This window comes from Papio anubis, unplaced genomic scaffold, assembly GCF_008728515.1.
Source record: "Papio anubis isolate 15944 unplaced genomic scaffold, Panubis1.0 scaffold50, whole genome shotgun sequence".
Classification (NCBI taxonomy): Eukaryota; Metazoa; Chordata; class Mammalia; order Primates; family Cercopithecidae; genus Papio; species Papio anubis.
Window position 1 is genome coordinate 140014 of NW_022165199.1, and position 13131 is coordinate 153144.

Consider the following 13131-nt stretch of genomic DNA (forward strand, 5'->3'; position numbering starts at 1 on the left):
CTCAGAACAACTGAATCCAAAGCCTAACGGGTGGGGTCTTGCATCTGTGCATATAAAAAAACTCCCCAGGTGATGGTGCTGCACGACACAAAGGGAAATACTAGGTTTCACAGTGTACTATAAGCTTATGGAACTTGTAACCTTCAGGTGTTTTATCACATACAAGTATAAACGGCATCAGGAAGACTTCGCCTAAGTTGCAGATGGCAAGGGCACAATGGATTGTTCTTAACAGAAGTTGAGATGTTTTTAATTGGAGGATCTGATGTTTTGAAGTCATCATCACAGAGAATGAGCAAAACCTCTCTTGGTGATAGGAATGGGCCATGGCTCTGATGCTGCCTGACTTCTGATAACATCATCACGACTTGGCTTTTAAGAAGACTCCGTATTCTGAAAACTGGCTACGTATGCTCTCATTTTTCAATGTTACTTACTTTCTGTAGGTAATTTACTCTTCCAACAGCACCGACTTTTCTCGTATAATTCATAAATCCAATATTGCCTTCAGTGGCAGCATAGAACTCATAGATGCATATGTCTCCAAATCTCTTGACAAATTGTCTCCACACATCTCCTCGCAAGCCATTTCCCAGTGCCAGTCTCACTTTATGATCACGGTCATTTGGTTTCTGTGGTAGGGGGAGAAGGAGACCAAACTGAAACATCTCTGGAGCCTATGCTTACATAGTAATAATTCCCTTTATTTTGTATGTATTTAATTTATACTGACATTGCCTTTATTACATATTTATGTTGGTTATAAACGCCCCTTAGAGTCTACCTTTTTCCTGCCATTCACGCACAGTATTCCCTATTCCTTTAGCACAAGCAGTATGGTCTGACAGCTGGAACTATGACTTAATAACCAAAACATGTCAATTCTCCCATTTTGGTTTCTAAGGAGCCAGATGAGACAATCGGACAGAACCAGGTGATGCCAACATTTAATCCATATCCAATCTAAAGTTAGAAGGATGTGTATAAGGTGTTCATAGTTACAATAACGTAGGTGTTCATAGTTTTCTTGATGGGGCTGGTGAACATTAGTGAATTTCCAGAAAGGAGAAGCCACATGGGAAAGATCTGTCAGAGATGAGGACAATCTCCTACCAGTGGGACCCTGAGCAGTGTCTAGGATTTTTATGACAATGAAGAAGAAAACAGGAAACACAGTCCAATGAGAGACAGAAAGAGAAAGAGAGAGAGTGCCCCATTTTCCACAAAGCCATTAAAGAGCAACAGTTGGAGCCTGTGGGAACTGGAGGGAAGAGTCTTGACCACGCCCTGCCGTGTTTAACAGGTAGACCCCAGCGTTCAGAAGACCAGGCAGAGCTGAACCGAGACAACAGAACTGTCCCTGTGGGATGGGGAGGGAAGAGGAGGAGGAGGCCACCTCCCAGTTGCCTCAGGTGGCCTGCGAAGAATATGATTTGCTATAAACAAAGATCACAAAGGAAAGTCTGTTTTGGGTGTAAGGACTGAAAGGAGTCTCTCTGGTGTCAGCAAGAGAGGTGGGGCTATGACCAGGCTGCCTTCCATTCAACCATACTCATTTAGGAGACCCCACAAATATGTCCATGCCAATGATGGTTTCATTTATTTTATTGTTTTTAATTGTTAACAAAGACAGTCAAGTACAGTAGTGAGAAGAGGGGAAACAGTAGAACAAGAAGTTTGATCTATAACTGTGAACAATCAAGTGAGATAAGTCACTACCTTCAGACCAGCCCGGTGATGGTTTTAATGATATCTTATGTTAACAATGTAATTTATGTCTTCCAGGAAATCACAGGCTGGTGGAAGAGACAAATAACATAAATAGGAATACTTTTACCCTGTAAATTCTGTTACTCTATGACCTTTATTCTATCAGGATACAGAATGAAATGGGGTAACAGTGCTAGGTCATTAGGGCTGTCCTCTCACATCAACTGTTAATTTCTTTGATAAAACAGCAATTGCTTAGAGCATTTTCTTTTTTCTTTTTTTTTTTTTTTTGAGGCAGAGTCTCGCTCTGTCGCCCAGGCTAGAGTGCAGTGGCACGATCTCGGGTCACTGCAAGCTCCGCCTCCCGGGTTCATGCCATTCTCCTGCCTCAGCCTCCCGAGTAGCTGGGACTACAGGCGCATGCCACCACGCCCGGCTAATTTTTTTGTATTTTTAGTAGAGACGGGGTTTCACTGTGTTAGCCAGGATGGTCTTGATCTCCTGACCTCGTGATCCACCCACCTCGGCCTCCCAAAGTGCTGGGATTACAGGCTTGAGCCACCGCGCCCAGCGCTTAGAGCATTTTCTACATTATTTACTACAGTGTGAAATCACCGTGAAGTGGTTTTGGCATAAGAATTCCTCTCTGAAAAGAACTATAAGGGGGCGGGACTTTGGCAGGGCAATTAAAAACCACACCAAGACAAACTCTGAATTGGTTTCCATGCAGGAGGAGCTAAGGGGCCAGGGAGGCAGAAAATATACATTTAATCTTTAAGTAGTTTGGCCAGAACATATGGGGCTCCTTGAGGAGTCCTAACCAGAGAGGCGGACTGATGCTGGTCACTGGTGAAAATGGACCCCCCTGAGCAGTCATTCTGAGGAGGAAATGTGTCAAGAGAGACCAGGGCCCTCTACTGCCAGTGGCTCTTACCCAGGGTGTCTGGGAGAATTGCCTGAGAAGCCTTTTGAACCTGCATGAGACCTAGACATTCAGACTGAATAGGAATCTATTTTCTCTCTCTCGCTCTCTCTCTCTTTTTTGAGACAGGGTCTTGCTCTGTTGCCTCGGCTGGTGCAATTATGGCTTACTGCAGCCTTAACTCCAAGGCTCCTGCAATCCTCCTGCCTCAGCCTCATGAGTGGTTGGGACTACAGGTGCATGCTACCATGCCCGGCTAATTTATTTATTAATTTTGTAGAGATGAAGTTCTCACTATGTTGCCCAGGCTCATCTTGAACTTCTGGCCTCAAGCTATCCTCCTGCCTCGGCCCCCCAAAGTGCTGGAATTATAGGCATGAGTCACTGTGCCCAGCCAGAATCTATTCTCTTCTGGTCCCTAGGTCACTGACTGTACTCCGCTTTATAATTACCAAGCTCCCGTAAGTCGGGAGATCATATGTCTGGTTTGCCAGGGCAAGCCCTGGCTATACGTGTCCTGGAATGCTGCTTATCTTTCACTACCTTCACTCTCAAGTGTCCCTGTCTGGCTAATGAATTGTAGGGTCACCCTGCCCACAAGGCACTATCCTCCTCCATAAGGACTGTCAGTATTCAGAGACCACCCACTCCTACTGCTGTCCTAAGGATAAAACATCACACAAGTTTGAAGACTTGCTTTTGCTTAAAGAAAATCACCTGAGCTGGGTGCTCACCTGCTCCAGGCTTGCATGAGAAGCTCCAAAGCAGCATTCCCGCATGTAGACCCAAAGTCTGACTTATCCCACATGCAGCCCACCAGCAGCCCTTCTCTTACCCACTTCACTTATTTCCTTGTCTATTGGATGGTGATCACCTATCTCCCTCATTAAATGGCAAACTCCTTCGAGGCCAAATGTACATGTATCTCTATGTCATCCCCAGTGCCTGGACCTGTGATTTGCATATAGCATAATCCTGGCAGTAAAATAAATAATCTCTACCAGGAAACCTCACTCCCTGTTCAATAACTAGTGGCCGGGTCAGGGCAGGGCTTAGGGTGCAGGAGGCCGCAGGCACCCTGGGTGTGTGGGAAGCTGACCAGCCAGCCTCACAGGTGCAGCTGTCACCTGCCAGTGGCAGGTAGCTGAGCTCATAATCACAACACCATAGGCTCAGTTTTCATCATCCAGCTGAAGAATCTTATTACATCAGCAAAAGGGATTAAGGCTGGAAATGTTTGTGGGCACGAATGGGAGATCCTGGAGCCTTCTAAGATGTCTGGTTCTCACCTAAGCTTCTGCTCACCAGTGGCTGAAAGAGTATGTCTCAAGTTTTCCTTTCCCACAGGGGGAACAGTGTTCCTCCATCACCAAAGCCACTCCTCAGAGGAACTGATTTCTAGATCAAGGGTCACCAGCTTATTTTTTTTTAAACAAGAAAAAAAAAACAAAAACAAAACAACACCTTCTTCTTCACGTTAGAGCTAAGGTGAAACATACAAACACACCGGGGGGCTAAATCCACACTGGGCCTGAATAACTGATGAAGAGCAAGAGGTCAAGATGTCCAGAGAGGAATGAAGGGTGCCAGGTAATTAGAACAGGCAGAAAGCTTCTATTGAGGGCTTTTCCGTGGGTCAGGCAGTTGACCTGTTTCTAAAGAACCCTATGAAAGGTGATGGCTAATAAAAGTATTTGCCTCATATTACAATTGAGGAAACGGAGACTCAGAAAGCTTAAAATAATTTTCCCAGGATCAAAAAGGTAGCAAAACGGTTGCTCCGAGATTCAAATCTGAATCAATGTGACTTCAGAGAGCTCTTTTCCTTATGTTTTTTAAAGCCCTGCACTTGAGAGGGCGTCCACTGTGCTGCCCCTCCTTACTCATACCCACCAATAAATACCACCCCTCCCCCCAAAAAAAAAGAAAAAAGGAAAAAAAGCAACATAGAGAGAGTGCCACACACATAGTGTAAGGTAAGAATCCAATAGTCCTGAAAGACCCTTAAATGAACAATGCTGTATTCACGCCATCTACCTGTTCCCCCGCTTTACCCCTAGTTTACCACCCAGAGGCAGACACTTAACTCTTGTAGCTGCTTCTTGCTATCTGCATATTTCTAAATTAAATGCGTATACTTCTTTCTCGTTTCATCAATTTCAGATTTCCTATTGTGGTAGATGAGGATTCAGCTCTTTCCTATTCTCTCTTCCATTTTTCCAGTATCACAATTTTTGGTTAAATCAATATTCAGTGCTCACATTATTCTGCCCATAATACAACACTGAGGAGCCAAGTAATATGCTATGGACAAATTTTTATTTTTCCTGGAATTAATTGCCTTTCTGCCCATTTGCTTCATTTCCTTAGTTTCTATTGGTAAGTTTCCCCTTATCCTCCAATAACCTCTAAAATTTTCCTCATGGTGAAATCTGTCTGCTGATCGAATTTCCTATTTTCTATTATGCTTCTTTGTCTCCTTTGCTCCGATCTGGACTAGTTATTTTCGAAGCCTGGGGGGTCCCTTTGTCTCTCTTTCCTGGATCCTGTGTTTTCCTCTCCTTTTTTTTCATTCTCCTGTTTGGATGGAATATTTTCTTTAGTAACTTCCGGAAGGGGAGTATGTACATAGTAAGTTTATTTTATTTTATTTTATTTATTTTTTGGTGGAGACTTGGAATATCTGAATATTGTATACCTGAGTGATGATTTGGCTGGATACAGAATTCTAGATGGGCAATAATTTGTATCTAGAATTTTTGAACGCACCATTCCTTTGTTTTTCAGCTTGTAGTGTTGCTACTGACAAGTCAAACTTTCACTATCTTTTTTTGGTAGTCTTAAATTTCATCATGGCACAATTTCTTTTTCCTCCACTAATTTTATTAGTTACTCCATTGGTCTTTTCAGTCTGTCCAGCCCTCAGATGTTTTCCTGTATTATTTCTTTGATCATTTCCTCCTCTCCACTTTCTCTATTCTCTTTTCCTGATTTCCAATTAAATATATATGGGACCTCTTTGATTAGTCTCTAATTTTCCTGTCTACTCTCCCTTTATGCCCATCAATTTATCTTTTTAACTTTCTGTAAGATTTCTCAACTTTATCGTCCAACCTTTCAATGAATTAAAGATTTTTAAACATCATTTTAATTTTCAAGTCTAATTCTTTTTTTCTTGTAAAACAGTACACTATTCTTGTTTTATGGATACAATATCTTCTTCAGTCTCTCTGAGGATATTAATGACACATTAAAAACATTTCTTTTTTTTTTTTTTTTTTTTTGAGACAGAGTTTCGCCCTGTCACCCAGGCTGGAGTGCAATGGCACAATCTTGACTCAATGCAACCTCTGCCTCCTAGGTTCAAATGATTCTCCTGTCTCAGCCTCCCCAGTAGCTGGGATTACAGGCGCCCACGACTGTGCCCAGCTAATTTTTGTATTTTTAGTAGAGACAGGGTTTCACCATGTTGGCCAGGCTGGTTTTTAACCCCCAACCTCGTGATCTGCCCGCCTCAGCCTCCCAAAGTGCTGGGATTACAGGCGTGAGCCACCGTGCCTGGCCTCTTCTGTTTTTTGAATTGATGCTTCTTTTCTTTTGATGATCCTTCCTGTAGGAGGCTTTCCTCAGGTGCTTGGTGATTCTTCATGTTTGTTCAGATTTAAGAGTAAGGCAACAGAAAGATGACTGGGCAGTTCTGTGGGGGCGGGGCGAGGGGGCTACTGCTAGGTGGGCTGCACTGCTGGTTGGTGAGGCAATGAGCCCATGTCCAATGTCTTTTCTGGGAAAGTTTAGTTCTTCCTAAGAATTACACTCCTTCAATATCCTGCCTGCAAGCATAAACTGGCTACTGGAGTTCCAATATCTGTGCAGGGGAAAGGAGCTGGGGAGGGTCTCCCTGGTTAGTATGCAGATATTTTCTTAATTTCTGTTTTCAGTGCCTCATCCCTGCTCTCCTCTGTTCTTGGGGTCCTTCGGTCAAAGCTTCATTAGCTCTCTAGAGAAAAATCCTCCTGTCTCCCACACAGTGGGAGAGGGGAATAGCAGGTCCAGCTACTTCTTACACAGATTCTATTTATTTATTTTTATTTTTCCATACGTTATTCGGGGTACAGGTGATATTTGGTTATATGAGTAAGTTCTTCAGTGGTGATTTGTGAGATTTTGGTGCACTCATCACCCAAGCAGTATACACTGCACCATATTTGTAGTCTTTTATCCCTCGTCCCTCTCCCACTCTTCCCCCAAGTTCCCCAAAATTCATTGTATCATTCTCATGCCTTTGTGTCCTCATAGCTTAGCTCCCACATATCAGTGAGAACATACAATGTTTGGTTTTCCATTCCTGAGTTACTTCACTTAGAATAATAGTCTCCAATCTCATCCAGGTCACTGTAAATGCTGTTGATTCATTCCTTTTTATGGCTGCGTAGTATTCCATTGTATATATGTGAATTGGGCTGCTATAAAAATGCATGTACAAGTATCTTTTTTGAATAATGACTTCTTTTCCTCTGGGTAGATACCCAGTAAGTGGGACTGCTGGATCAAATGGTAGACCTACTTTTAGTTATTTAAGGAATCTCCATGCTGTTTTCCATAGTGGCTGTACTAGTTTACATTCCCACCAGTAGTGTAGAAGTGTCCCCTGTTCACTGCATCTATGCCAACATCTACTGTTTTTTGATTTTTTGATGATGGCCATTCATGAAGGAGTAAGGTGGTATCACATTGCAGTTTTGATTTGCATTTCCCTGATCATTATGATATTGAGCATTTTTTCATGTGTTTACTGGCCATTGGTATATCTTCTTTTGAGAATTGTCTATTCATGTCTTTAGCCCACTTTTTGATGGGATTGTTTGTTTTTTTCTTACTGATTTGAGTTCGTTGTAGATTCTGGATATTATTCCTTTGTCAGATGTATAGATTGTGAAGATTTTCTCCCACTCCATGGGTTGTCTGTTTACTCTGCTGACTGTTCCTTTTGCTGTGCAAAAGTTCTTTAGTTTAATTAGGTCCTAACTATTTATCTTTGTTTTTATTGCATTTGCTTTTGGGTTCTTGGTCATGAAATCCTTGCCTAAGCCAATGTCTAGAAGGGTTTTTCCAATGTTATGTTCTATAATTTTTATAGTTTCAGGTGTCACGTTTAAGTTCTTAATCCATCTTGAGTTGATTTTTGTATAAGGTGAGAGATGAGAATCCAGTTTTATTCTTCTACATATGGCTTGGCAATTATCTCAGCACCACTTGTTGAATAGGGTGTCCTTGGCCCCCTTTATGATTTTGTTGACTTTGTCAAAGATCAGTTGACTGTAAGAATTTAGCTTTATTGCTAGATTCTCTATTCTGTGGCAATGGTTTACATGCCTGTTTTTATACCAGTACCATGCTGTTTTGGTGACTATGGCCTTACAGTATAGTTTGAAGTGGGGTAATGTAATGCCTCCAGATTTGTTCTTTTTGCTTAGTCTTGCTTTGGCTGTGCGGGCTCTTTTTTTGGTTCCATATGAATTTTAGAATTTTTTTTCTAATTCTGTGAAGGATGATGATGGTATTTTGATGGGATTGCATTGAATTTGTAGATTGCTTTTGGCAGTATGATCATTTTCACAATATTGATTCTACCCAGCCATGAGCATGGGATATGTTTCCATTTGTTTGTGTAGTTTATGATTACTTTCAGTAGTGTTTTGTAGTTTTATGTAGAGGCCTTTTGACTCCTTGGTTAGGTATACTCTTAGGTATTTTTTTTCTTTGCAGCTATTGTAAAAGGGGTTGAGTTCTTGATTTGATTCTCTCCTTGGTCACTGTTGGTGTATAGAAGAGCTACTGATTTGTGTACATTAATTTTGTATCTGGAAACTATGCTGAATTCCTTTATCAGTCCTAGGAGCTTTCTAGAGAAGTCCTTAGAGTTTTCAAGGTAAATGATCATGTCATCAGCAAGCAGTGACAGTTTGACTTCCTTTTTACTGATTTGGATGCCCTATATTTCTTTCTCCTGTCTGATTGGTCTGGCTAGGACTTCCAGTATTATGTTAAAGAGGAGTGATGAGAGTGGGCATCCTTGTCTTGTTCCAGTTCTCAGGGGGAATGCTTTCAACTTTTCCCCATTCAGTATTATGTTGGCAGTGGGTTTATCATAGATGGGTTTTATTACGAAGGTATGTCCCTTGTATGCCGATTTTGATGAGAGTTTTAATCATACAGATGCTGAATTTTGTTGAATGCTTTTTCTGCATCTATTGAGATGATCATGTGATTTTTGTTTTACATTTTGTTTATGTGGTGTATCACATTTATTGACTTGCATATGTGAAACCATCTCTGCATCCCTGGCATGAAACCCACTTGATCATGGTGGATTATGTTTTTGATATGTTGTTAGATTTGGCTAGCTAGTATTCTGTTAAAGATTTTAGCATCTGTGTTCATCAAGGATATTGGTCTGTAGTTTTCTTTTTTGGTTACATCCTTTCTGGTTTTGGTACTAGGGTGATTCTGGATCCATGGAATGAATTAGGGAGGGTTCCTTCTTTCTCTATCTTGTGGAATAGCGTCAAAATAATTGGTACCAATTCTTCTTTGAACGTCTGGTAGAATACTGCTGTGAATCCATCTGGTCCTGGACTTTTTTTGTCGGTAATTTTTAAATTACCATTTCAATCTCGCTGCTTGTTATTGGTCTTTTCCAGGTTATCTAATTTTTCCTGATTTAAGCCAGGAGGGTTGTATTTTTCCAGGAATGTATCCATCTCTTCTAGGTTTTCTAGTTTATGTGCATAAAAGTGTTCACAGTAGCCTTGAATTATCTTTTGTATTTCAGTGGTGTTAGTTTGTAATATCTCCTGTTTTGTTTCTTAGTGAGGTTATTTGGATTTTTTCTTTTCTTTTCTTGGTTACTCTTACTAATGGTCTATCAATTTTATCTTTTCAAAGAACCAGCTTTTTGTTTCATTTATCTTTTGTATTTTTTTTGTTTGTTTGTTTCAATTTCATTTAGTTCTGCTCTGATCTTGGTTATTTCCTTTCTTCTGCTGGGTTTGGGTTTCGTTTGTTCTTGTTTCTCTAATTCCTTGAGGTGTGACCTTAGATTGTCTGTTTGTGTTCTTCCAGTGTTTTTGTTACAGGTGTTTAGGGCTATGAACATTCTTTTTAGCACCGCCTTTGTTGTATCCCAGAGGTTTTAATAGGTTGTGTCATTATTGTCGTTTAGTTTGAAGAATTTTTTCATTTCCGTCTTATGTTTTTGACCCAATGCTCATTCAGGAGCAGGTTATTTAATTTCCCTGTATTTGCATGGTTTTGAAGGCTTCTTTGGAGTTAATTTTCAGTTTTATTCCACTGTGGTCTGAGAGAGTGCTTGATATAATTTCAATTTTCTTAAATTTATTGAAGTTCGTTTTATGGGCTACCATATGATCTATCTTGGTGAAAGTTAGAAAGTTATGTGCTGTTGAATAGAATGTGTATTCTGCTGCTGTTGGATGAAATGTTCTGTATATATCTGTTAAGTCCATTTGTTCCAACGTATAGTTTAAATCCATTGTTTCTTTGTTGACTTTCTGTTTTGATGACCTGTCCAGTGTTGTCAGTGGAGCACTGAAGTCCCTCACTATTACTGTATTGCTGTCTATCTCATTTCTTAGGTCTATTAGTAATTGTTCTATAAATTTGGGAGCTCCAGTGCTAGGTGCATATATGTTTAGGATTGTGATATTTTCCTGTTGGACAAGGCCTTTTACCATTCTATACTGTCCCTCTTTGTCTCTTTTAACCGCTGTTGCTTTAAAGTTTGTTTTGTCTGACATAAGAATAGCTTCCCCTGCTCGCTTTTCATGTCCTTTTGCATGAAATGCCTTTTTCTACTCCTTTACTTTAAGTTTATGTGAGTCCTTATGTATTAGGTGAGTCTCCTGAAGGCAGCAGTTGGTTGGTGAGTTCTTAGCCATTCTGCAGTTCTGTATCTTTTAAGTGGGGCATTTAGGCCATTTACATTCAATGTTAGTATTGAAATGTGAGGTACTGTTCCTTTCATCATGCTCTTTGTTGCCTGTGAATTTTTGTTTTTTTGTTTTTTGTTTGCTTTTTAACTTGTATTTTTGTTTTATAGGTCTTGTGTGATTTATGCTTTAAAGAGGTTGTGTTATGATGTGTTTCCGGGATGTGTTTCAAGATTTAGAGCTCCTTTTAGCAAGTCTTATAGTGGTAGCTTGGTAATGGCGAATTCTCTCAGCATTTGTTTGTCTGAAAACGACTATATCTTTCCTTCATATATGATGCTTAGTTTCGCTGGATACAAAATTATTGGCTGACAATTGTTTTGTTTGAGGTGGCTGAAGATAGGGCCCCAAACCCTTCTAGCTTGTAGGGTTTCTGCTGATAAATGTTTTTTTTTTTTTTTTTTGAGACAGAGTCTCGCTCGGTTGCCCAGGCTGGAGTGCAGTGGCCGGATCTCAGCTCACTGCAAGCTCCGCCTCCTGGGTTCATGCCATTCTCCTGCCTCAGCCTCCCAAGTTCGGACTACAGGCACCCGCCACCTCGCCCGGCTAGTTTTTTGTATTTTTTAGTAGAGATGGGGTTTCACCAGGTTAACCAGGATGGTCTCGATCTCCTGACCTCGTGATCTGCCCGTCTCGGCCTCCCAAAGTGCTGGGATTACAGGCTTGAGCCACTGCGCCCAGCCTAAATCTGCTGTTAATCTAATAGGTTTTCCTTTATAGGTTATCTGGTGCTTCTGTCTCACAGCTCTTAAGATTCTTTCCTTGGTCTTAACATTGGATAACCTGATGACAATATGCCTAGGCAAAGATCTTTTTGTGATGAATTTCCCAGGTGTTCTTTGTGCTTCTTGTATTTGCATGTCTAGGTCTAGCAAGACTGGAAAGTTTTCCTCAATTATTCACCCAAATATGTTTTCCAAGTGTTTAGAATTGTCTTCTTCCTCAGGAACATCAAGTATTCTTAGGTTTGGTCATTTAATCCCAGACTTCTTGGAGGCTTTGTTCATATTTCCTTATTATTTTTTCTTTGTCTTTATTTATTGGGTTAATTCAAAGACCTTGTCTTCAAGCTCTGAATTTCTTTCTTCTACTTGTTCAATTCTATTGCCGAGACTTTCTAGAGCATTTTGCATTTCTAAAAGTGTGTCCAAAGTTTCCTGAATTTTTGCTTCTTGTTTTCTTTAAGCTATCTATTTCCTTGAATATTTCTCCCTTCACTCTTGTAAAATTTTTTGGATTTCCTTGCATTGGGCTTCGTATTTCTCTGGTTCCTCCCTGATTAGCTTAATAACTAACCTCCTGAATTTTTTTTTCAGGCAAATCAGGGATTTCTTCTTGGTTTGGATTCATTGCTGGTGAACTAGTGTGATCTTTTGGGGATGTTGACGAGCCTTGGTTTGTCATATTACCAGGGCTGGTTTTCTGATTCCTTCTCATTTGGGTAGGCTCCATCAGATGGAAGGTCTAGGGCTAAAGGGTGTTGTTCAGAATTTTGTCCCATGGGGTATTCCTTTGATGTAGCACTCTCCCCCTTTTCCTATTGATGTGGTTCCTGTGAGCTAAACTGCAGTGATTGTTGTCTCTCTTCTGGGTCTAGCCACCCAGCAAGTCTACTCAGCTCCGGGCTGGTACTGGGGGTTATCTGCACAGAGTCCTGTGATGTGAACTATCTATGGGTCTCTCAGCCATGGATACCAGCACCTGTTCCAGTGGAGGTGGCTGAGGATGCAATGACTCCATAGGGGTCCTTAGCTTTGGTGGTTTAATGCCCTGTTTTGTGCTGGTTGGTCTCCTGCCAGGAGGTGGTACTTTCCAGAAAGCATCAGCTGCAGTAGTGTGGAGAGGCACTGGCAGTGGGCAGGGCCCTATTATCCCTAAGACTATATGTTCTTTGTCCTCTGCTACCAAGGTGGATAGGGAAGGACCATCAGGTAGGGGCAGGGCTAGGCCTGTCTGAGCTCAGACTCTCCTTGGGCCAGTCTTGCTGTGGCTGCTGTGGGGGATGGGGCGAGGTTCCCAGGTCACTGGAGTTGTGTACCTAAGAGGATTATGGCTGTCTCTGCTGAGTCATGCAGGTTGTCAGGGAAGTGGGGGAAAACTGGCAGTCACAGGCCTCATCCAGCTTCCAGGCAACCTGAAGGGCTGGTCTTACTCCCACTGTGCCCCCACAACAGCCCTGACTCTGTCTCCAGGTGGAGGGCGAGTCAGGCTTGAAAACTTGCCCAAGGCTTTCTGCCTCCCAGCTGTTAAAGAAAAGGCTTTAGTTCTTCCCCACCTGTGGGGTCTGCAAGCCAGATTCATGCCCTCCCTGGAGTTCTGGCCAGGAGTTTCTTCTTGCCCCATTCAAATTGTCATAAAGTTCAGCTAGAGAATTCCTTCTCCCTGTGGAGTTTTACCCCCTGCTCCTCTGTCCACCCTCCTGATGGATCCCTGTGGTGCCAGGCAGGAACGCCCTGCTAGGGGACCCAGCGAGCTCCCAGGGCCTTTCTA

General features: G+C 41.7%; 1 protein-coding gene across 2 annotated transcripts in view; it reads right to left on the bottom strand.

Annotated features, from left to right (window-relative positions):
• LOC100998161 (very long-chain acyl-CoA synthetase) overlaps positions 1 to 13131 on the bottom strand; it is a 54516-nt gene that overhangs the window by 12748 nt on the left and 28637 nt on the right. For both annotated transcript variants that reach the window (XM_021940552.2, XM_009210141.4), the window contains one exon: positions 438 to 632. In XM_021940552.2, coding sequence (XP_021796244.2) covers positions 438 to 632 — 195 coding nt within the window. The remainder of the gene's footprint in view (positions 1 to 437; positions 633 to 13131) is intronic.